Source organism: Sylvia atricapilla, chromosome 26 (assembly GCF_009819655.1).
Source record: "Sylvia atricapilla isolate bSylAtr1 chromosome 26, bSylAtr1.pri, whole genome shotgun sequence".
Taxonomy (NCBI): domain Eukaryota; kingdom Metazoa; phylum Chordata; class Aves; order Passeriformes; family Sylviidae; genus Sylvia; species Sylvia atricapilla.
The window spans coordinates 2,522,089-2,534,377 of NC_089165.1; the positions used below are offsets into that span (position 1 = coordinate 2,522,089).

Consider the following 12,289-nt stretch of genomic DNA (forward strand, 5'->3'; position numbering starts at 1 on the left):
CCTTATAGAAAGTTTCACAGACCTTGGTCTTCCCTATTTGATAGTAGTTTTCATTCAGTTTTAGTTTATTCAAATAAGCACAAATGTCTTCCTTGGAGGCTTTGGCATTTTTGGGTAGTAACACCTGAAACTGGTCGATGAATTCCTGTAAAAAGCCAACACAGCAAGAGACCAAAGTTAGAAGGCAACTCCCAAGTTTAGAGTTTTAGCCCCAAAATAGAAATCTATTTAAGACACTTAAGCTACAGGGATCTGAAATTACTCGCCTCTCATTCCAAACTGAGCTACCTTTCCATGTAAAAATGCAGGCTACAGTCAGCCTCCTGCTAACAGGAAAGATCACCTGGACGTGCTCTCTACACCTCCACAGAGTTTTTTTACAGAAAACTAATTCCCACATGGAGACAACACAGGGCAGCACTGAGTGACTGCACTCAGAATGTTTTCCTTCATGCAACCAGTAAGAATTTGCTGGCAGATGACTCACAACAGTTTAACTACAACTTTTTGCCGTGCAGGCTCTCTCAAAACTGGAGTGCATTTTTACAGTTCATCCCAAGTGCTCACGAGCCTCATGTGAAGAGACACACAAGAGTGTTTTCTGAAGAGAGCAGATATTCCTGAAAGCACAATCAACTTCCAGTTCCCACTGTACCTGGAATGTGTATTTGGCACTGTAGCCAGACCTCCTGATCCGCACAGTTTCCAGCATGCCCGTGTACCGTAACTGCTGCAGCACCAAGCTCTCATCAAAGAGCATCTCCTTCTGTAAAACATCAGCAGAAAACAGCCAGTGAGAGCCTGAGGAACCCAGCTGCTGGCGTAGGCACAGCAGAATTCCTTCCACACCTCGGTTACCTTTCACCTCACACAGTGATAGTGAACAAGTTGAAATAAAGAGATTCCAAGGCTCGTGCCCTGGGTCTCAGCTCTGAGGCAGCCTCACCTTCTCTGCATTGGAGCGGATGCAGCGGATGAAGAATGGCTCAGCTCTGCCCAGTGTCTCCAGCAACTTGTTCAGTGAAGTCTGAAATGAAACAGCCACAGAAGTTGTATCAGCATTTTGAGTGGTGTTTGACAGCAGGACAGCTTCTGCCTCAGGAATCAGGTTGTTTCAGGTCTCATGGCTATACAAAACCCAAACAGATCCTCCCATATTGCTCAGCACATCCCTGTATTTAGTATTTGCTTTCAGCTTTTCTCAAGAGAATTTAAAGCAGGGTTTGAACATGCTCTCACAGTAGCACTAGATCTGTATACAAGGATGATCAGTACAGAGAACTGACACATTTCATGGCATAAATGGCATCTCAAAATGTACTCTGACTTTAATCAAATAAAAAACCTCACTTCAAAATAACCTCAAGAATAAATCCCACTTAGTTTTCCAAGCAAGACTACCCTAGATCAGGCGAGGAGAGCCTGTTCCTAGAGGTGTGTCACCTACCTGGAACTGGGCACTTATGCTGGGGGGTTTCTTCTTCTTGTGCAAGTGCAAAAGGGACTTTGTAGTCCGATCGTGCAGAGTCATGCTCATGATGAGCTTCAGAGATTTGGAATCCAGCAAGTTCTACAAAAAATTTTTCATAATCAACAAAGTGCAAGTCTTTCAATTAAAAGAGAAATATTTTGTTGGAAATGAGTCAGAATGAAACTAGCTACTCAAGAGTTCCACGTTCATGATGCATTTCATGGTTATTTCTATTTTGGGCAAAAACATTTCTTAAGAGTGAAACTGTTTCACTGCCCTGTTCCAAGATTGTAAGGTGAACAAGGGAAATCATATAATATTGCATGTGCCTTCCCGGACTCAGAAGTGGCTTTTCACTTTTATGGCATCTCTATATCTGTCTAATTAAACAATTCTTATTAAAATGAACATTCACCTATTTTTTAGTTTGTCGGGATTAATAACACAGTTTTCCTACACTATAAAACAGTTCTGAAGTGAGTTTTATGAATTAAAATAAAATTCCCAGTGCAAAAAGCCCAAACTCAAGAGAAATCTAAATTTTCTGATTACCTTGGGAATGATCTGCTTTTGCTTGACACCTCTACTTTTCCTGTTGAAATATTAAAGATAATTTAAGGAAAAAATACACATCATTTTTGATTATTTCAGCAAGCCATAAGTTGGTGCAATTTATGAGGCAAGGTGAAGGACAGAAGAGAATGAGCACAATAGCATCAGGGTGCGTTCATGCACATCTCACAAGTGATCAGTGCAAGAAATGCAAACTGCTCTGCAACAAGAACAAATTTTTTTTCTTAAATAAACTCTGTAGGTAATGGAAGCTTTCAAAAGTGAAACCCTGAAGTTAAGATTAAGATTAAGAAAAGATTACCCTGAAGTTAAAGCTAATTAAAACTGCATTGTTTAACTCACTGCAGTAGTGTGTACATCTCTTTAGCAACTGTATGGTTATTAAATTAATTTTAACACAAAGGCACTATCAAATAAAAATACTCAATTCAGAAGTTACAGCTGCTGGCAGCAGAACCTCTGTGAAAGCACCCAACTGCTCTCAGGAGGGCAGTGCCTGTCCCAGCACCAGGAACTCTGGAATGTCTGAGCAGGACACACACCTCAGGTACAGCTCTCATCCACACACAGAAGGTGGAGTGGAAGCTCTCAGAAAGAAGGCTGCAGTTCACATCCTGCTGGTTCTATGCCTGTTAACTCTGTGACATGGGGCAGGTTCCTGCTCTGAGACACCCAGTTTACATTTACTTATTATACAGCAGAGCACAGCTTCTTTTCCTTACACATGCATAGAACTGCAGATGTAAAGACTCTAAACCCAGGAATACATCCAGCACCAGCACCCTGATTTTCAGGAAACATTTCTCACACCTTGTGGGAGATCTCACTATTGAATATTTTGCAACAACAAGCTCATACTACATACTTGGGGTTTTTATTGCAAGTTCACATGAGAAGCAGGTTTAACTTTCAGCTAATGAAATGAAGCAAAAAGCTGTTCTCTACAGCCTATTTGCAGAAGGGACGTTTTATTTATAATTGTCTTGTTTAGTGTTTTTCAAAAGACAGATTTGGGACAAGCATTATTTTTAGGGACTGGAGTAACTGGTTCTTGTTGCACTTCCAAAGCAATGCCCAGAGCACTCACAGGAGGTGGGAGCGGTGTTGAAGCTGACTGAGGGACCGAAGCAGCTCACAGGGATCATCACCCTGCCAGGGCAGTCCTTTAATACTGGCGATGATTTGTTCATGCATGTCTCTAAAATGATCCACAGCAAAACACAGGTGGCAAACAGAGATACACAGCCATGAGAGAGGGGGCCAAAAAGGAGTTAAAACCCCAAAAGGTTCCACAACCAAGTGTGCTCCAAAATGTAGCAGGTCGATCCCAGGCTACTTTTTCCTAAACATGAATGATTTTGATGACAAGTCAGCCCTTTCTACTCCATCAGTGCTCTAAAATTTAATTGCCAGGGTCTCATACGCAACTTACTCTCTGATTCTACCTCTTAATGCAAATTCTTGAGCCATCAATTCAGAAAATGGAGGGAAATTTAGCAAAATGCACTTAACGGGCAGGGAACCCTTCTGGTTAAGCCAAGGAACCTTTTCAGGTAGATTTAAGCTTCTTTATAACCATCAGTAAACATGTTTATAGAGAGATTTGACCACTAAAACGAAGCTACTTCAACAGACTTACATCAGAAATGTAAGTAATAAACAAGCTGTTAGAGGGATACCTGAAGAAATTTTGAGTTTCATGTCCATTTCAAACTTATTCACATTTAGCTTTTCAAAGTAAGCCTGGGATGGTCCTTAATTCGTGGCATGTTTCATTCTTCAAGCATGCACTGTGCTTGTGAAGTGCTGTGTCCTGCCATAGAACTTACCTTCTTTACTCTCCAGAGAGGCACAAACCAAAAATAACAGAAGTGTAAGAATCACTTCTGATTCTTAGATCCTTTCCCCATTCTGAGCTGCTCACAGAGGCAGCAACATTTTTATGCAGGGTTGTTGCTTCCCTGGGTACCTCTGAATTTTTTTGAATATCAAGATTTAAGATATCCCAAGGAAAAAGATCTGCTAAGCTGTGACAAATCCTTTCACCCAAACTGGATATTTAGTTCTTTGTTTCCCCAACTGACAGAGGCTGTCCAGGATGCAGTAATTAGGAAGCAGCATGAAGTCACTACTTTAAGTGCTCCATGGCTTCACTGTCACCCAGAGCACACTGAGAAAGTCACTGTGTCCTGGAAATGTGCCTCCCTGGCCTGGGAGTTCAGGCCTTTTGCTACTTACTTCTTGTTCTCACAAAAAGAAATGATGTCTTGAAAAGCATTTATATCGAAATCCTCAGAACAATCAAATGAGAAATCGAGCACTGAGTGGCTGCAAAAGGAACATGTACAAAGCCTAAATATCCATGGAAAGGCAAATCTCCCTATAGAGATACAGTTCTGTAAGACTGGCCCTGCCTCTGCCCCCTTCAGTAACCCAGACTGGCTGCACAGGAGCACACAATGCTAAAAGCTGCACACACCAACCAAAGAGAACTCAAAAATCCAGTGTTAAATTGGACTGAGGCTGTCCCAACATGTGGTGGCATTGGGTCTTACATAAAATAAGCTAGAGTGTTGTTTTGATGATATTAAAAAGGCTAAAGAAAACAAGAAGGAAGAAATAAAACTTGCTTTCCTTGTGCCAAGATCTAGTTGAGATTTGATATATGAAAGTCCAGCTCAGCAATTCAGCTTTTCCCTGTAGGGGTTAAGGATGTGTTTCTCACCGATAAACTTTTTCTACCGGCGTATTCGATGTCTGGAGTTCTCCAAGGGGAATTCTGGGTCCTTGACGTACCACTCCTGTTAGGAAATCACCAAAAAATTGCATTTTGACAAAGATATGAGCAGGCAAAAAACCCCAAACAAACCATCAACTTTAGCAAGCAAAGTATCTATCCAAGGGCCTGGAGTTTTTATCCAGTCCTTTATCAAGCTACAGTACTCTGATGCTCAAACTCCCTTCTATTAGAAAGGAAGTTGCAGCTACTCAGTTTAGTAGTTGATCCTCAATAGTAATTGGATACCTCAGAGAGGTCTAAGAAGATCAAAACCAGTGATAAGAATACCGGAACTATCACCCAGAACTTTGACAAATAGGCCTTCAAGTCTGCTGGAAATGCTGCACTGACTGCAGGAGGAAAGTTCAATGACCCCAGATAAGAACAGTGACAATTTCCTCCATGTGTGAGTATTAAAGCATTTCCACACTTAGTTTGCCTTCAGCACCGAAGACGGTGAGTGGTTGCGGTTTTGTCACAAACTCATTCTGCCAACAGAGCAACTGTAGAATATCAAGCATTTTCAGACCAGTTTCCTGTGCCATACTTGCAGTTTCCCAACCCCACCTGCTATTTCCCAGCCACCTGCACTTCTGAGCCTTACCGCACTTTCCCATGCCTTACCTGCAGTTTTCTGAGCCCTACCTGCCATTTCCCATGCCATCCATGGACTTCCCCATGCCTTACCTGCTCTTTCCGAGCCCTACCAGCACTTTTCCCCAGCTCTACCAGCACTTCCCTGTGCCCCATCTGCTGTTCCCTGTTCCACCTCTGCCACTCCCCATCCTCACCTGTCACTCCCCAGCCCCATCCCCTGCCTTTCCCCAGCCCATTCCCTGCTCTTCCTTGCTCCATCCTTGCCCTTCCCCAGCCCCATTCCCTGACTTTCCCCTGTTCCAACCCTATCCTTCCCCAGCCCCTCCCCAGCCTCATTCCCTGCCCCATCCCCTGCCCTTCCCCAGCCCCATCCCCAGCCCCATTCCCTGCCCGCCTCTCCCCAGCCCCATCCCCAGCCCCTTCCCTGCTCCATCCCCTGCCCTTCCCCAGCCCCATCCCTGTCCCTCCCCAGCCCATCCCCTGACTTTCCCCAGTCCCTTCCCTGTCCCTCCCCAGCCCCATCCCTGTCCCTCCCCAGCCCCATCCCTGCCCCTCCCCAGCCCCATCCCCTGCCCTTCCCCAGCCCATCCCTGTCCCTCCCCAGCCCACCTGCCGTTTTCTGTGCCCTGTCCCTGCCGGCCTGGGCGAACACGGCCATGGCGCGGACGGCGGCGCGCAGCACGGCCCAGCGGAACACGGCCACCGGGTCCATCCCGATCAGCTCCCGCACGAAGGCGCTGTCGCTGCTGCGCAGCAGAGCCACGATGTCAGGTCTCATGTAATCCATGTTTTTCTCCCTGAAATCCTGCAAAACAGGCACGTGGAACCACAATATCTCGCCACAGCTCAGTTTCATTTATACAGAGTAATAGTGAGGGTTACCTTCCAGTCTACATCACCACCCAAAAAACAAAGCCCAAATACATCTGAGAACCCTTCTGATCCAGCCCATTCCCAGCAAATTTTCCACATCCTGACAATAAACTCCCAGAAAGACAAGGAATTTTTTGTGCCCATCATATCCACCACGTACTTTGATCTGGTATTTCACTTTGCCAGCAAAGTGGCGAATAATAAAAGCAGGCTCCATCACTGGGGTTCCAACAAAAAACTTGTTCTCCTCATGCTGCTGTTTGAATTTTGCCAGTAGAGTTTGGTTGGTGGCATGTGGAAAACTGGGAATACAAGACAAAAGAGGTGAGCTATTTGTCAAATACAGGTCTTTTTATTAGGGTGACAAAACGAACACTTACTGACCCTGGTGGAAAGTATTAACTGTCCAAGATCTCTACACCTTGAATTTTAAAGGTGAGCTCAATTTCTGGACCCAAACCAAGCAGCTCCACACACAGCAGAATATTCTGAGGTTTGCAGTGTATGTCAGTGTTTCCTCCTGCTTCACCAGCCAACTTTAGTTAGCACCCCATTAATTATTTACCACACTTGCTATTAATGCTCCAAAAACTTACAGACATGAGTTTTACTCTAATTGAAGTTCCATGGTAAGCCACAAACATGGAAGTTCCTAAATTTGCATAAGCCAAAGTTCAGTTTTAGCACCAATGTATATTACCACCATAATGGAGTCACTGGAAGCAAGCTCCAGTGTAAATCAATTATAAATAACCCCTTGCTTCCCACAACATTCCTTTTCTTTTTCAAGGGCTGTATTTCTGTTCCCTTTCACAGTCCTTCCCTCCCCCCTGCCACATGTTTTTTCAGAAGATATTTGTTTCTTACTTGCTTTCTTCATCCAGAAGATAGAAGAGGCCAGTGGGCTTCTTGCTGATTAAGTGAATGCAGGCCACATTATCAGTATAGTCAATATTGTGCCAAGTGATCCCTTCACTCTTATATTCCTCCTGTGTAGCTCAAGAAAATTCCCTTATCAGTACAGTGCCCTAACCTTTGATGTCCCGTGATCTAAGTGCTTAAAACACAGCCTTGGACATCCACAGCAAGTGGAGTTTGTTAGTTCAGGCAACAGAGATAAAAATAAGGAGGATTTATAAATCAGAAGAGAAGAACAGACGTAGTGGCACAGATCAAAGGTCCTCAGGCACGTCAGTCAGCAGGGTCTGTTTGGGTTAAAACTATTTCAAAACCAAAGCTGTGAAAGGAATGTTCTGCTGTGCTCTGCCTTCCCAGCAGTCAGCAGCCTACGACCCTGGAGTCAGACATTACATCCACAGCACTCCAGTAAAACTGGGCAGACACAGAGGAGTTCAAGTCTATTTCCTCTTCCATAATTTTTGTATCATGGGAAACGAGAATAGTTAAATATCAAGTTCCAGAACTTTCGTATTGCACCTTCAGAGCAAATAACAGAAGTTTCACATCAGGCAGTTAAGGCCTACACAACACCAGCACCAGAACTTCCCTGAGGAAGCAATGGATATTGCCTAGGCTCAGAACATTTGGAGCTCCCTGACAAGAGAACATGAAGCTCTTCTGCTGAAGTGACAATCCCTCAAATGCTTCACAAGACAAGCTTCCCACTGAGATACCTAAGCAAAACACCAGATTTTCTTAATGCTGCAAATATCCATAGGAAGAAGCTAATGGTAATGTAATAAAGCAAAAGAATGATAAAGTAAAAAGATTCACACAGAAAATTAAGTAAGTTTTACATTTAACAAAGGACAAAGAGCACTTCTCATGTTCTGGAAGATGATGATGATGATAAATGCATTATTTTTAAGTAGGTGGAATTCAGTCTGCCCAACACAGTGCACACCGTGTTACAGAACTGAAATGCCATTTTCCATAGACAAAAAAGCCTTTCTTTAAAAAGATATAGAGATCCCCCTGAGGGCCCTTAGACTGCAAGAGATACAGGAAATGGGTCATTCAAGGACTAAGCTTATTTAGAAAAATGGCATTAGAAAAAAAAAAGAAGACAATGTAACTATTTACTCTGGCCAGTCTGGATAGCCAATTCTGCCCTAAGTTACAAAACAGAGACCTCAACATTATGTTTACACACAAAGTTTGGATGTTTGGTGATTTTATTTTCTTTAAAATGCTTGCCTAAAGTTGTTGACAAAGTACCACATACTAGAGAATGACTCCTTTCAGCAGAGTGACCTGAGAGAACCACACTTCTGCACAAAGCAGAAAAAACCCTCAAGTCTGGAGCAAACCCCCCTCCAAAAGCCAGTGAAGGAACAGGATCTGTTGGCTCCTGCAGCACTCAGGGTGCTCTGTCAGATGACACCATCTGCAAACAAGTCAATCAACACATGCCAGTAATACCAGGATTTCAGAACCACTGCCAGGATCAGAGCACAGCTGTGTCCCCTAAATGCAGTTGGGTGGGAGAAGCAGCAAAGACTGGTTATTAAATACTTGCAGACTGATAAAAATAAGAGAAGCTGTTTCCCAACCATTTAAACAACAACACCTGAATCCAACCCCTCACCTACAGACTTCCAACACCAAAGTTCACAGTTTTAGCTGACTTTTGTCTGGGATCACCTGAATGTTATCTTAGCTTTTGCAGTCAAGCAGAAACTTAGTGCCAGCCCTCTGAAGAAAGACCCCATTAGTACAAAAGCAAGCAATAGTGAAAGAAAAAATTTTAAAAGTAAGGACTTTCAGAAATATTCAAGCAATTATGCCATGAGGTTTTGCAGAGTAAAGGCTAAGTTTACATGAACACAAACACTTTATAAAAACAGGTTTCACTTGAGCTTCTCTTGTTTCTTACCTGCTCCAGCTTGAAAATGTGCTGATTGAAATAATACTGAAGTTGCTCATTTGCATAATTTATACAGAACTGCTCAAAACTGTTGGTTTCAAAATCTTCAAATCCAAAAATATCAAGTACACCAATGGACAGACACTAAAAGAAGATGTGGAAATCTAGTTACCAATCTGTCATACAGTGCCTTAACCTCCAACAGATAAACAGTCCAGAGAGCACTGCAGTCTCTGCTGAAAGATTTTAAATATTTAATAGTTCTGTCTACTGTGAAAACAGAGATGACTAAATATTACTAGAAAATTTACCATGTGCTTGAGAAGCATCAAAATTTATTCCAGATATCACAACACATCATCTCTAGCACGGACTGTTAGGTCCAAACATGCAACTGCCTGCAAAGACTTGGTTTGCTGAGAGACTTACTGTAACAGATTCCTCCATGTCCTTCTTGTTAAGGAGTGCATGATTGATCCTCAGGACAATCCAATCAAACAGAGCACTGTACAAGGACTTGGCCATGGAATCACGAGCTGTTATTGCCTGCAGATCAAACAATCTTCAGAACTTTGTTTAAAAAAGCAATCATTTCCATTTCAAACCAGTGTCACTCACAGGTTACAACCCCAGCAGAGAGATATAAAACCACAATATGCCTTTAATTCAAACTTTTAACTTTCCAATCATCCCTCACAAAATGTGAAAGTATACCTCAGTAGCTTTTTTATTCAAAAAAAGAAAGCTTCAGTTATTTAAAATCACTCTACAAGTGCTCTTTTACTCACCTCATTGAGACTATATGGCAAAATAAGCTTATCATTAGCAGTCACAGTTTTTCTTTTTGTTAGCACTTCTACCAGGATTTCCCGTTTAACCTTCAAAACAAGAGAGGACAAGAGTTGCTGTCACCATCAAGCTCCCCAATGAGTTATTTGACTGCAGCAGTGGACATACAACTTCTTCAGAGAATCTCTTTGACAGCAGCCACGTTTATCATTCATCAGTAGCTTTACAGGTCCTACAACTTGTTTAAATTATCCTGTTTACATTCATTGTGGTGGCAAAGAACACACCTACACTGAATCTATTCTTGCTCATCTCTGTGATTGGTAAGTCAACAAATTCTATCTCCATGCTATAGGTTATATTCCATCTCTAACCCAAATAATCTCACTAATTTCATGTTTCCCCTCCCACAAGATAAATTTTGTGGCAGTATCACAAAGGAGATTTAGATACAGCAACTGGGATATCTGAGTAAAATTCTGGGGTAGAACATGACAAACAGGTGTATCACACATTAATGCTAAATTAATGAGGAATACTCTACTTTCAACAGCTGGGAAAGAATGTCCAACACTTCAGGAGGTCCCACGTCCAAGCCTTCATCCCGACCTGTGGCTTTCTTCTTGTATGTGACGTTGCCCAAATACAGAATAGCTGAAAGTATTGAAAAGATCCTAAGGAAGAAAAATTGAATTATGTCAGAATTTCATTATAACAGGTTAGCAGACCTAATTCTACCTCAAGAATTAGTCTGTGGGCTCTCAAACACTCAGCTCTCCTCGTTTCCTATACAAGTACATGTGATCCCAACTGCTCATTGCAACCCATGAACAATAACTGCCAGTTACAAAAGCTTACAGAATTCCACTTACTGTTTCTTTGTTGCTGAAAGGAAGCCAACCATCTCCATGGCTTGTTTTAATCTCTCGAATTCATGTCGGAGATCTTCCCCATCTTCAATTTTCAAGTTATGCTGCAAAGAGAAATCAAAAAAAAAAAAAAAGGCAAAGAGTGAAACCCAAACATCACAAAAAGCCCAGTATAATCTATTCTCCTTCCTTTCATCTTTGACACAACACAGAGACAACCCTTATCAATGCATTGGTAAATCACAGATTACCTGGTTGAGGTAGAAATAATCTTCAGGTTGCTTGAGGTGAAATTCTTTACGCTCTTCCTCATTGACTCCAAGTAGCAAATAATAAAATACATGGTAGTTCCTGCAAAGTCAATACATTTCTCTCGTGAAAATACAGTGGATTTTCTTTTATTCTATGTAATTCAGATGCCCTTAAACTGCTGCATTGATTTTAACTCTCTTTCTCTATATAGAAACTATATTTCTCTCTTACCTTTCATCTTTCTCTTGAGAAACCAGACGAGATTTTTCAAGCAGGTATTTTTCAACCACAGCCCTAAAGAGCCACAGAAAATGAAATAAGCATGAGGGGAAAAAGAAAAGACCTCAGAAAACATCAGACAGCAACTGCTAAGAGAGTTCAAATAATGAGATCTGTACTGAAATATGCAAGAGAAGAGCTTAGACACTACCTTAAATCTAAAACAAGAATTTCAGTATATTGTGACTGGAATAAAGAAATACCCAAGGAACACCTCTTTGCAGAGCTTGGGTTTAGTAAAGCTAACTTAAAACAGGCAGAGCAAGCAAGGAAGGTGCTGATGAAAATTGCCACCAGAAACAAGACCCACAGAGTGGTAACAATGTGTTATCCTGGAAGATTAACACTTATCTGACAAGGCATGCCAAGGCAAGACCCCAGAAATATCCCAGATATCTGTCTGATTCTCATCCCAACAAATCTGCTGGATTTTTATGTCAGTGAAGACATCAGCCCAGAATGGAAGCCAGCCAGCAAACCCCCTACAGGAGGACAAAGTAACCTAAACAATAATTCCAAGTCCTTGACAAGGGGTACAATGATTGAGGACAAAGTTTGAGCGCCTTTTTCTCAGGCTGAAGACAAAACAAGTGTATTTAAATTGTACCAGTCTCCTGAGCCAGTGTGACAGAGTCTGAAAATATGTTAAATTCATTCAGAATAACTCTCAAGGCACATGTGGCCCAGAGTTTCCAGTCATTCATGTTACTGCAAATGAGAAGAATTCCAAAGAAAAGAAACACTGGAGCATAAAGGTCAGGGATTGCTCATGACACTCCACAGTCCCTCAGAACCAGCAAATGTAGGCATTAAATATCTCATGTTTTAAGACCTTCAGATATAAGCACCACATTTGATTAATAAATTTATAGCTTTCTTCATCTCTCTAACTGATGTTTAAACTGTTTCTTTAAAATGGCTTCCTCAAATCTATTTCACTTCTCTCCACTCCTCTTAAAAATTCAGATCTTCTGTTTTTA

General features: G+C 42.0%; 1 protein-coding gene across 8 annotated transcripts in view; it reads right to left on the bottom strand.

The window, feature by feature from the left end:
- Window positions 1-12,289, bottom strand: part of MYO9B (myosin IXB) — a 42,071-nt gene that overhangs the window by 13,388 nt on the left and 16,394 nt on the right. For 4 of the 8 annotated variants that reach the window (XM_066336276.1, XM_066336274.1, XM_066336275.1 and 1 more), the window contains exons 5-22: window positions 11,262-11,324; window positions 11,030-11,129; window positions 10,782-10,882; window positions 10,454-10,583; window positions 9,909-9,998; window positions 9,550-9,666; window positions 9,130-9,264; window positions 7,161-7,282; window positions 6,454-6,595; window positions 6,030-6,225; window positions 4,770-4,845; window positions 4,283-4,372; window positions 3,132-3,242; window positions 2,024-2,063; window positions 1,448-1,570; window positions 947-1,027; window positions 656-766; window positions 23-145 (exon numbers count right to left, since the gene is read on the bottom strand). In XM_066336276.1, the coding sequence (XP_066192373.1) occupies window positions 23-145; window positions 656-766; window positions 947-1,027; window positions 1,448-1,570; window positions 2,024-2,063; window positions 3,132-3,242; window positions 4,283-4,372; window positions 4,770-4,845; window positions 6,030-6,225; window positions 6,454-6,595; window positions 7,161-7,282; window positions 9,130-9,264; window positions 9,550-9,666; window positions 9,909-9,998; window positions 10,454-10,583; window positions 10,782-10,882; window positions 11,030-11,129; window positions 11,262-11,324 (1,951 nt within the window). The remainder of the gene's footprint in view (window positions 1-22; window positions 146-655; window positions 767-946; window positions 1,028-1,447; window positions 1,571-2,023; window positions 2,064-3,131; window positions 3,243-4,282; window positions 4,373-4,769; window positions 4,846-6,029; window positions 6,226-6,453; window positions 6,596-7,160; window positions 7,283-9,129; window positions 9,265-9,549; window positions 9,667-9,908; window positions 9,999-10,453; window positions 10,584-10,781; window positions 10,883-11,029; window positions 11,130-11,261; window positions 11,325-12,289) is intronic. The other 4 variants (XM_066336279.1, XM_066336278.1, XM_066336282.1 and 1 more) reach the window with 2 other exon arrangements.